General features: G+C 34.1%; 1 protein-coding gene across 7 annotated transcripts in view; it reads right to left on the bottom strand.

The window, feature by feature from the left end:
• The window catches only part of Kdm3 (Lysine demethylase 3), a 325,601-nt gene that overhangs the window by 27,151 nt on the left and 285,181 nt on the right, over positions 1-13,269 (bottom strand). For all 7 annotated transcript variants that reach the window (XM_087407663.1, XM_087407674.1, XM_087407682.1 and 4 more), the window contains exon 9: positions 5,606-5,732. In XM_087407663.1, coding sequence (XP_087263789.1) covers positions 5,606-5,732 — 127 coding nt within the window. The remainder of the gene's footprint in view (positions 1-5,605; positions 5,733-13,269) is intronic.

Raw genomic sequence — 13,269 nt, forward strand, 5'->3', positions numbered from 1 at the left:
GACGACGCGGCAATTAACTCCGCGCCGTGGAATTAGAAGGCGTGGGTACGCCGACAAGCGAATTCACGGCGAGCGAACGCTAACGGCAAGGCGAGGAAACGTGACGAAATTCCGAGTGCAATCCGGAATGCAGCCGTCGTTTATGTAGAAGAAGATGATCGCGGATGCGTTGCGATGCATTGCGTTACTTTGTGTTGCGCTGCATCGCACAGCTCGTGGCTTACGTTACATGCGGCGCGAGCTCGCGATGCCACTCATTTCTCGTTGAGAAATGTGTTGATTTCTTTGCGTGGATGATGAATTCTCGGAAGGCAGAGGATTTAGAGGAAAGGTGAAAATAATTGTAGATGAAAATTTTGCTGAAGTAAAAATTTAAGTAAATATAAATCTGAAAACAATTTTGTTGACAATCAAAATAAATATGTAAGGAACCCAAGCACGATGAATAATACTGCAAAAAGTTTTGACATTCTATCTTATATTGTATCAACTAGTTGAATGTCCTACATATTTATTTTGATAGTCCGTTATAATTATTTTTGGATCTGTATTTACATTAAAAAAAGGTCTGACTAATTGAAATTATGGTAAAAAATGAATAAATTAAAATTTTTCTGGTTGAGTCTATTATAATTCTAGTTGAGATAATGATCAGAATTTTCTGAATTGTCCATTTCCACAATTCGGAAAGAACAATTTTGCTGAAGTTATCTAAAAGTTTAACTATATATAGATCTGAAAATAATTTTGTTGGATTATCAAAATAATGACTTAGAAATCTCAAGCATAAAGAAAAATATTATAAAATGTATTGACATTTTAATAATTATTTTGAGCATTCTACATAATTATTTTGACTCTAATAAAATTATTTTTAAATCTTATGTATGTATGTAGCTAAAATTTTAGATACTTCAGCAAAATTGTTTTTCCCGTGCAACCAGAAATTTTTCCTCAATGTAGCTAAATTTTTTACTTTAATAAAAGTTCGTGTCTACATCAAAATCATGACTTAAAAAAATATATGTATAATACGAAAAAGCTTGGAGTATATACAGAGATCTATATAATAAAATCGTAGTTATATTACCAAAATGCACGTAAAATTCTCTATTCCCAAGTGTTTAACTTCACGCGAGAATTTATATAAAACACGAATTTATTTTGAGGCCCGTCGAGGTACTAAAAATATCATGGTTATTTCATATTTCCCTGTAATATAAAATTACCCTATAATTAAGAAATTACATTTGAATATGTACGCCCGCAAAATAATTAATATATTATAATATTACGTGGGTGAAATAGCCTTACAGCCTCAATTACTATAAAATATCCGCTACGGTGTATTTGCATCTGACAATTCTGTGGGAATGCTCGCATCGAATTCTTTGTATCCGTCTCGGCAAGGTTTATGCATTCTTGGGATTAGAAGGAAAGAAAGGAATACATTTAAAAAATCACAAGTAACAAAACGACAATCCTACAATTCAGCGTTTCCTTTAATCCGTCTCTGAGAAAGAGACCGGTGAAGAGCCATTGTTCAACAAATTCCTCGCTGCAAAAGCGGGTCCTCGAGCAACTCGACGCAAAGGATCATCCGTCGTGAAAATATATATAGCAAGGAAAATCTACCCGGCCCGATGATCGTGCACGCTGGAGTGCGCGCCTCGGCGACTCTATTGTTGCGCACCGCTGTCGCGCGGAGTGCATAATTAATGACCTTCGTGCCGGCGAGTTTTGCATTGCAAATGCCACTCGCGGAACGTTCGCACGCACGCACGCACGCACGCACGTACGTACGTACGTACGTACGTACGTACGTATGTATGTATGTATGTATGTATGTATGTATGTATGTATGTATGTATGTATGTATGTATGTATGTATGTATGTATGTATGTATATATGTATGTATGTATGAGCGTGTATTCGTGCCAGGAATAGAAAAAAAAGACGATGAAAAAGGAAAGAGGGAAGAGACGGGAACGAACCATTTTGCCCGGACAAGCGGCATGAAAGTTTTTGATTCGCCGATGATGACAATCGGCACGTAACTTTACGCGTAGCTTCTTTGTGTATCACTATCGACGGTGACCTCCTTTCCTCACCCGATCAAACAACGTTAGTTTGTCATTCATCGATGAAAGCGTATTTCCGTTCTGCATAATCAATTGCTTCGCTGTTAACAATAATCGCGGTATTTTTACCGTCAAGCTTACCCACTGACCTCGAAGTTATTCAAAAGAATATGCATAATTTTTTCGTATAATGGTTCTTCAGTAAAATTAAGAGAAAGATAAAAATTGCAAAATAGAACTATCTAATTGGGTCGCATTGCCGGAGTGTATAATTACGCCATTTTAATTACACAGTGAACCGTATAATTAATATCAGTCGGTCACGTTAATAGCATCGGCCTTTCTCAAGTTATTTGCAAAATGGAAAACCATTCAAGTGGTAAAGTATAGTATATACAATACATATACGTTATATATGCAAGCAATTAATAAGCTTAAACGTCACATTTCCCAAGTGTAAAAAATTTTCCGTACTATCGCCTGATGCAGAAACTAATGATAAATTGTTAATAATCTTGATGAAGAGCCCAAGACAGCAGTTTGTGGTATATAATTAATTCTATATTCAGATACTATTTTAATGTTATAGTTTGATATTTGTGGACGTCATCATGAAGAAATACAAATATTTATGAATATATAAGTTTCCAATTAACATAAGTTTCTGATTATCTTTAAAATGATCTTATTATTTTAGCCTTCTATTGTTTTATTCATTCTTCTTTCACAATAAAAAAAATCAATCGTTTCTATTATAGTTACAGCGTAAAGAAATCCTATTGTTGTAAATAGTTTTGAATGTTGACAAAAATTGAATAGAATCACTTCTCATCTGTTGATCTTTCCGAACTGAAAGAAGACAATTTGTCATGCGATGTAACGGTAAATCAATTCCGAAGAAATTTACGATGTTTTAAATTTAATGCAAATGCATAAATAAAAATATCTAATTTATGATTCTATTTATAATATTTCTACCTTTCTTCCTGTCCAAGAAAAAATTTCTAATAAGAAGAACTGAAGACGCGTATAATTGAATCATGCCCTTTCGTTTTCCAGGCAACTGCTCTTATCGTTAATTACTCACGTATATATTCTGCGTACCACTCCAACTTAAAATTGCCGATACATCGCATTTGCAGGATCGTTTGTGTTACCGCTTTTACTATCATGCTCTTTTTTTTTAGTACGTGCCTACGCAAAGTTCATTTCGAATTTTTATATATAATAGTAGTCTCAGTCACGTTGCATTTTTCTTTAGAAATAAATGTAGGAGGATTCGTGTTAAAGTAAAAGTTTATTTAAGACCTTCTTTGTTGAATATCGCCACGTGAGTGAAACAAGGAAAAGGAAAATTTTTGAAATGTCTATATCGAGTTCATCATACACATAATTCACCACGACGGTGATAAACAATTGCGGCAACGAGCAACAGCTAACGAGAAGCTATAACAAAGCGCGAGTACCTCGTCGAAATTTCACGCTCGCGTTCGTGCCACGCGGTTTTCAGTGAAATCGTTAGCCAATCTCGGATGTGCTAAACGCGTGTCACGGTTCGCCGACGTTGGCTTGGCGAGATGCCAAGGTCGACGATGGAGCTGCGCGCGAAATCAATCCGCGCTATTGTGCTCGGAAACGCGTTAATCGCGCTTATCGGACAATGCACCGATGCGCCGAAGCATTGCAAACCTGTCCGCTGACCCTGATGCAAATATTCTGATATCGCGGATACGTGGACTGCATTCGAGGAAACTATATTCTAGAGCGAAGTGTGTCGCGCGCTGGCCATTTAAGTTAAATAAAATTCAACCTTTTAATTTGCTAATTTTCTACGACACGTATAATAAGTAAATATAAATCGGCGAATGTAAAAATAAATTTACTGCATAAGCAAATTATATTAAGAATAATTACTTTACTTCATGTGGAAGATATTTTGGCACTGAATTTAATAATTTCCTTTTAATGCACATCGTGAAAAGACTGTTCCGATCCCAAATATCTGAACGAGGAATATCTTCATTTTTTATTCATCGCGATATTAGTCCATGAAAAGTCATTTTCACCAAATTTGTTTTAATATTGTTTGTATATTAGTTCACAGTTCCGCGCACCAACAATTAAACGTACTAATTAAACTTTGAGTTTATAAACGGTAGTTATGAATGAAAAAAGTTTTATAATTTTTTTTAGGAATAAAGTTATCACCAAACTGACTACACTACAAGATCAGACTGTACTTTGTACAGTCTTTACAAGACTGTACAAGAATGAACATCAGGTCTAAAACTCAGTCCCAATATGTATACGAACGCCTTTTTATATCTTGACAAAAACTCTCAAAACAAAAAGTGTTTTCTCCGTCTCTCTTTGCTTACCAGCCTCTTTTCACAACAATTATTGACTCAATGATGTATTATGGTGCATAGAAGCATCTCGATATTTGTAATTTATGTAAAGTCGCAAAAAAATTGTATTGTAAAGTGAGATAGATTTTTTTCCAAAATTCATATTATGTACGTGCTTATTACATTAACGGAAGTTACTTTAAAAATGAGAAAAATTACACTATATATTCTTTCGCACAAAAATAATTTAACAGTTTCGTAGTTAAATATCTTCATTGCTTTTTACAAAACAAAAACAAATTTATTTCAAGCGGATTAATTTTATCAAAAATAAAAAAAGGATAAGCTATTTAGTATTAATTCGAATGATTTTATGTAAAAATATATACAATAGATACTTTTGTGGACTATTTTCTTCTTTTGTTTTTAAATTTTTGTTCTATCTAGGAATTTTTCTTTCAAAAAAAGAAAAACAAGGAGAAAGCAGAACTAAATATACTTTTAATTTTCTTACAATTTTTTTTACTCATTAACAGTATGATTAATGAATAATTCCTTGTCGAATTTTCGCGATTTCTTTGAAAATTTTTGTTCAAATCAAATTTCTTTGCAACAATCCCCATTTCTCCATTTATGTAGATATAAGACTACGAAATAACGATTTTACCGCAAAGTACACGCCTTCCTCGAAGAAAACTAAAACTTCCTCGTTATCAACTTGTTCGACGTTATTAGAACGAAGAATGCTGCTTTCAGTCTCGAAAATAAGAGGAAATAATAAGATATCAATAATTAACTAGATAATTAGCTGTCAAAAATTATAGAATCCGAATACTTCCGGATATTATAGATAAAAGCTTTCTGTGCAAATATTTATATTATCAAAAGGTCACTTCTATCTCTAATAAAACGACTACTTTTTATTTAGCAAAAGTTTAGTGAGTATTGTATCTGTGCCTTATGACTCAAGTTATTTTTTCTTTTTAACATCCTTAGCAACTGATAAAGTTGTCTCCTTATTTACAGTCCAAATGGTTCTTTAACATCTGAATCAATCGGAAAGAAAAACCATTAAAATAAGAAATCGAAAACAAAATAAACCTAATGCGTCTCAGAGGTAAGATACGAAGGAATGTGTCAGGTAAAAATGAAACAGGTAGTAAAGAATGACATACCTTTTGTGCCAACCTAAATGATTCTTCAAAATGCTTATGAACCGCCTGTTCGGCTCTCTGTTTCTCAAGCCTTTCCCGTTCCATCTTGACCTTCTCCATCTCACGTGCTTCCACTTCACGACGTTCCCTGTAACAAACAAGCAAACAAAAATTCAGTCTACATGCGTAATTATTATGCGAATCGGTGCGTACAAATTTGGCCCGCGGTTTACAAAGTCATTGACGATTAAGAATGGATTTAATAATTAAAAGACGAATGCATTTTACAAATGCAACTTCATTTATTTAATATACTGAAAAAAATTTACTAAATCTTAATACATATCTCTTTGAATAGTATTAAGTAAACATCTGCTTACAATAAATAAATATTTACTCAATAAAAAATGATTATTTAAATCAAATTAATGATTTCGTATCAAATAAATATATGTTTACAACTAGTAAATATTTACTTAGAATTATTGAGATATTTATTACAGTTTAATTTTTTTATCAGTGTAAATTTCTAATGATATTAAGTTGGATAGCTTTAACGGCACGTAATCTTAGCTACGCCGTGTATATAATAATTAATTCTTAATTATATAAGTTAATGAAAATATACAGCTATTTATAATTACTTTTTACTGTAATAAGTTTTACAAACGGTCTTGGTTAATTAAATTTTCTCCATCTCTCCTTTGTCTACAGATATAAATTAGTCATTTCGATTAATTAATCGTTCCACTGGATGATATTTTTATTTTAAGATCTTCAAAAGGGAAGACCCAACGTCAGAAGCGCGAACGTCTTTATACAATGTGCACTGTAACGATGCTTGAACGATAGACATAATTTATACGCGCGTAATTTATATGGCTATAAAGGAACTCCTCCACGGTCGCTCTCATGCTCCCCCGCATTCGCGTTCTTTATCGATTTATCTCTGCCCTCCGGCCTCCGTTCGCAAAGCTCGGCGGAAATCGCAAATGGCGTAACGCGAGGGGAAAAGAGAAATACGGGGGCTGCGATTCCTCGTCTCCCCAGGGGCAACGAGCTCTGTCAGCTGTTACCGTTACTCGAGGCAAAATCAATTGTCGGATCTCTGCGTTCTCCAGTTACAGTCGCCGCGTTTTCTTTTTACACTTTACGAGACATAGATTTTCACAGCCCTCTACGTATATCGTTTCTCGAACTTTCACACAGGTACACGGAGAATACAATTTATAAGAGTAATTTACATAAAATTCAATCAATTTACGCACAATTTATGCAGATTTTATAAGTTCATATTACAGTTAGAGAAAAACATTGTGATAGTAATTATACAAGTTTTATATGTAAGAATTGATTACAGTTGAATAAAGAATTTTAGACTTGCATTTTAACTATAAAATCGTACCAATTGCGTGTGTGTGTGTGTGTGTGTGTGTGTGTTAATTTTACGTGTAAAACTTGTCTAGTAATGTATCCATTTTTTTATGTGTGTACGTACGTGGCTATCGATTCTACATATAAAATTTACATAGTCTTTTATAATTGCCATCATTATATCTTTTCGTCTAAATGTAGAAATAAGAGACATGGTTCTATGCCACTAATAATTATGCGGAAAAACTGACATTATACACTTATTGTTATCGTATCATCCTAGCGTTTATCTACAGCGTTTTATTTATGTTATTCGTGCGCCCGTCTTCCACAGAACTCGCTCTAGGATATGCGTAACTTTTATCTCTTCGCCTTCTCGTGCAAGCAAGAAATTCGCTCATCCCGCATAAACGCAACGCGCATCGACGGAGATAACAAAACGCAGCGTCTGGGCTGGTATATCTATTTCGCGACTCTTCAAGAGGCAGAGAAGAGCGGGGTAAGATAAGAGCATTCATTAACGCTTGCGCAAGTTATTTATACTGTTACGTGCGCAACGCGCGTGTTTATCTGCACGCTCGGTCGGCGGACCTTACAATGCACGCGCGCGATAAATACGTCCGCGCGTATCTTCACTTCTTTCTATCTTTCTCCCTCGCTTCTCTCTCTCTCTCTCTCTCTCTCTCGTCTCTTTTATCTTAGTGCGCGCGAGTGCGGTGCACTCTGGCATATCGTCCTAAAAAAAACCGCTATCGACGTACACGCAGGTATATGATTCTCCAGACGAGAAATGGAAAACGATAAAATCTGACTGATGACGGAAACTGTTTGGATACTTGACCGATATTATTAGTCATAATCGTAAGGTCGATTGAAGTACCGGACAGATAAAAGCTAACTGCTGTGTAACTTATTAAGTATGTAATAAAAATATGAGAGCAATACTTAAAGTAAAGTGACACTGTGTGTGCTCTATCGGCTCTCATCGTTAAAGATATAAAATCATGTTTTGTATTTTATACAAACAAAACATTATGCGTCTGGCAAGGCTACGTGTTTCTAAGAATAACTTTCTAAATGACTTTTAAAGAAAGGTTGCGCATTATTGCTTTACAAAAAGTCAAACCTGAAAATATCAAACGAAAAGATATTTTCTAATGTATGTATATTCTCAAGCTATTGATCTTGACCTAAAGATAGCTCATCTCGATCATTACTGATTCCTTTTGTACGTATAATAATAGCAATGTAATGCTATAGTATAGCTTTTTTGTACAGTATCAAGATGTAATAAAATATTTAGAATAGAGCAAATAATACTATAAATTTCAAAGTCATACTTTTTTCATTCCTCTAGTCATTCATCTTCAAAGAACGCGTCATGGACGCAACATATGCAATTCATTCCACGTTTGCACTTCGACATTTGCGACATCGCTTGTTAAAATGCGTTTAAGAGCGCATGTTATCGCAGTTGTGTAAACGTAGAGACTTATCTGTACTCGCCTTTTGCTGACTGCATCATATTTAATATCGCGACACCGAAACGCAATTATGCGCAATCGCGTTATTAATCCTTGCTCGCTCGCACAATTTAAACTTCATTATCTAGTATCGTGAAATTTTTTCGAGGTCACGGATATCTACAAATAGCATAGATCGTCGGTTTTAAAGTGACTTGACTTGATTAACTTAATTGAACCAGACTACCTTGAAGTCTAGCGGATTGTAAGACTGTGACTCAATTTTATTTCAGAAAAATAGAACGCTTTTAACAATTGTGGTAACTAACTTTTAAACTAATAATTCTCTCTTTCTGCTAAAACTAGCCTCATAAACAAAGTTCTTTTTTTTTATCATCATCCTAAATACATTATAACAATATAATCATCGAATAAATACGTAGGATATTTAAATTGTAAATCAAGAATGTATTCTTAACTTTCTATCTCTCTCTCTCTCTCTCTCTCTCTACAAATTTAAATTTTATTTTTATTTTACAAACCTTGCAACCAACGTCTATTTACATATTATTTTATATTAAAGATAAAACACTTCTAAACAATGAAAATGATAATTAAAAATTAAAACGTTATCATTCATTATCAGATAATTTCAATTGCAAAATGTTGACTTCTGAGTTGAGGTAATTAGCATGAAATTAATATTAAAGTTCGATATTAATATCGAAAAGATGGTTCACAAAGACGAGCACATTTTTGAAATTCAATATAAGCGATAAGACTTCCTGTATAAGAGCGTCATTGAAAAGCAAGATTCCGTTAGTATTCGTATTCGAGTGTGTATGCATCCGACCTCTTCGAAATTGCACGACGAGGACGATGTGCATAATGCGCGCAACATAATGCAACTCAGCAGCGAGAGTGGCTGTCGAAGCAGGAAGAAATGAAGGCGAGGCACTTCCAGGAGATCCGCACTCGAAGAAGTGCATGCATGCATTCTTAGAAGGTAAAATGTGTCATTACGATGCCACGATGCTCCAAAGTCATATCGTAGTATACAGGATATCACAGAAGTATTATTGCAAGGCTACAAACTCTTAAAATCTAATAAAAATTTCAGATTAGAGAAACTATAATTTGTCGTTATAATAGTATCAATAAGAAATATGTTAGTCACATTTTTATGTATAAAGATCAGTTACAATGTTAGCTTTCTGCACAAAATAAATCCAAATTCTAGGCATCGTATAATAAATTTGCTTCCATCTTTTGTCTGAATAAAAACAAAACAAATTCAGGATCGAAGCAAGGAATTTTCAAAAAATACCTAAAAATGTGTCTTAAAATCAATCAAAAAAGACAATTGATGTATTAGTTTCTTCTCCGTAAAGAAAATCGGTAAAACTATGGGATACTTTATTGTTTGTTATTCTTTATTGAAAAAATATACCAGTTTTAAATCTTAAGTAAAAATCTCAGTATAACGATTAGTTTAGATCATTAATCAAGGACAAGTTTTAAAAAAAGAAAATAATTATTTATAATTTGAAATTGTTTGTTTTCTTAATTCGATAAAAGATAGTTTTTGGGCAGAACAAAAAACATTTGAACATCATATAACAGAAAGAAAATAACATCATATAACAAAAATAGAAAATACTATAGAACAGAATATACTAAAACCTAGAATACACTGCATTGAGAAAAGAATTTCTACCTGCTTTTTCCCTACTTCTATTTTATTTTTGTCTACATTCCATACAGTCTGCATTCTCTGTTAGTTTCCAATTTCCAGTTCAGTTTCAGAAACGGACAGAGATGTACTTCTAAAGGTGAATTTCTAAAAAAAAAAAAAAATTGACAAACTTTCAACGGTAATATCAATTGAAAAAACGATTAGCTAATCTTTTTCTTTCGTATCTCGTATTAGGCCTTGCGCGACTGACACGTGGATATTTTTCATATCAATGTAGTAACCTAGATTATGAAGCTCATTCTTTCGCTGAATAGGCGGTGATTAGGATATTTATCAGTGAGGCGGATCTTCGTTGGACATCACGTCGTCATTGGGATTAGCTATTTTCTCTTGAAACTTTAGTGTGAGTATGTAAATATTTCATATGTTTTAAGTATGATTATCAGCGTATGAATTATAAATACTCGATTATATTTCGTGAAGTGATGAAACAGCGATTCTGAAGTGACAAAGTGAAAGAGAAAATATTCTGTGAATAAAAAATCAGTGTAGAAATTAATAACGAGATATTGAATGGTTTTTTTCTCCTGCCCAGGATATCAACTACGAGTAAGTGAGACTTGTACTTTTAAACTTTTTCAATTTCTAAAATTTGGTTAATTTGAAAATATTCTGAAAATAACGGACGTACCTTCGAAGTTGCCTTTGTTTGTTCCTCTCTCTCTTCGAGAATTAATATTGATGATTTGCATAAGCTCGTAAAATATGCGTAAAATTGAGAAAATAGGCAACTGTTAGCATAGATATGCGCGCGCGCGTGGCAAGTATATTATTCCTACGCGTAAGTGTTAAGAAATCGTGACCTAAAGTCAACTGGTTTGTATTCCGAGCGATAGCGAAAGTCTCGCGTTACCGAGCGAACGAATAATAACGACTCCGATACTTTTTTTTTTTTTACACAGCTCAGCCAAAATAAATGCGTGATGTTTACATCAGTGAGGATTATTCCTCGTATAACGTATTGGAAAAACAGAAATTTCGCCGAGTTTCGTGGAAGCGATCACTGATCAGATCGCGCGGAATATTTACGAGCGTGACGGGACCGCCAGATGTATATTTAAAAACGTAACGACAACGGCCTCAACTCCCATTGTTAATCCGCTCGAGGAATCTCAAGGACTACGTACGAAACGAATCGACGGCGAATCACCTTGGCGCAAGATCGTAATTTGAATAATAAATATACGGTTGCGTAAATCGTAACGTGTGTTGTCGCGTCGCGCTTTAATGCAGCGGCATTCGATTACGGGATTAATCATCGATCACAGAGAGATTGATCGGAGAAACGAAGAAATATAATCGCGGCGTATCGTCATTTATCGATTACAATGGGTAACTAATGCCGATATTTCACTCCCGCCTTAGGCAAACGGCTCGATTATGTTGTTGATAGAATCTATGAGAGTCTCATAAATTTTACAAGACGAGAATTTCTCGCGTGCCGCCTTCGATCTTCTGGATCTTTGAACCTAACCAAATGCTAATGCGATCAAGAACCACCAATCGCACAGTAAAAATCGCAAAGAATTCAACATAATTCTTATTAAAAATCAAGAGTCGCTTTGAGCAAAAAATAGAATTCTTTCTTTTATTTGACTTATTCTTATCAGTCTAAATTTCACTTATATAATTGTTAAACATCATTCTCTGATTGAACGCAATGATCAAAGTCGACAGTTTTCGTTTCATGTGATTTTATAATATAATTTCATTGTATTATAGTATACGTAATACGTATACTTTCGCGTGACTTATCGCTCCGCTTGTTTCAGCAATTCACTCAGCCGATTAAAATTACATTCTGTATTCCCACCTGCCGTAACGAGGTGTTTCGTATATATTCGGAAATAAATACTTCGTTACTCAAGATTCTCCGTCGCGCGGCATTTTATGACTTCGCGATTCTGAAACAAGCACAGTTCCGAAGAATGTGTTTGCTAGTCTCGGTATTCCTTCGACACGAAGCTTCTTCGTCCTTGTTTGCATGCTTCTTGATTCCATCGTGCGAGGTGAACGCATTCGAGAAGGAAGCCAGCGTTAATTTTCCCTCCCACGATCACTAAATCGTTTCGTGCCGCGTTTCGCAATATATTTCGAGCATGACGGATATATACGAACTACGAACGTGATCTAGAATGATGGTCGGGCATACCTAACCTGATTTCGCCATTGACCGTGATAATGCTAGATATTCAATCGAATAAAAACTTATTAATCAAATAAAATATATATTTATATATATGTATGTGTGTATTGTATCGCTTTTTTTACGAATCAAAATTTTAAAAAAGTAGCCAGAAAGGAGCAATAGATACGATGATAAAATTTTTTTCATTAAAAATTAATTTACTGATCCATAGAGAAATTTATTGATTTTTCTATCTATATATAATTTCAAACATAATATAGTTAATAATAAATTGAAACATTTCTTTATATAATTTAATTAAACAGCGCTATAAAAATCTCCAAAGGCTCACTAAGTTCAACATAATTGAAGATACACGGCAAAAAGACGCGCAGAAAGTAGCATAACAACGTGTACATATGCACGGGTATAAACTTTTGTCTCGTGATGTAAATTTAAACGAAGAAACAAGTGACGTCTGTACACGTGGAGTTGTATAAAGCGCTAGACAATTTGCAAGATAAATTCAACGGGTACGTAAAAATAGACTCCACGACCTTCATCGAGACGATTTTCGATCCTTCGTCAGCCATTTCGAGCGCATAGAAAAATTCATTAAAAGAAAATAAAAATTCTTGCTTTGAGTACAAAAAAATGAATCTTTCTAAAATTTAATAAATATATTTTAAGATTATCAAGAAAATATTCTTTTTTTTTTAAATTAAAAATAACCATTACTTAATAAAAAGGAAGTAAATTGAGTAATCACTTTTCAAGAAATAATCTTTTTTCATATGAAGGCACAAACAGCGCTGGCGGGGGTTTCGCGTTACGTAATGCGAAGAGGAATGATTTCGATTGCTCACGATACGATTATGGCTGATAAGCGCACGCTCGCGACTCAATCGGCATTATTAGATTTTCCTTCGTCGGAGATAAATGATTTTTCGTATAGACCGAGGTC

The sequence above is a fragment of the Acromyrmex echinatior genome, chromosome 1 (genome assembly GCF_024713525.1).
Source record: "Acromyrmex echinatior isolate Ae372 chromosome 1, ASM2471352v2, whole genome shotgun sequence".
NCBI classification, from domain to species: Eukaryota; Metazoa; Arthropoda; class Insecta; order Hymenoptera; family Formicidae; genus Acromyrmex; species Acromyrmex echinatior.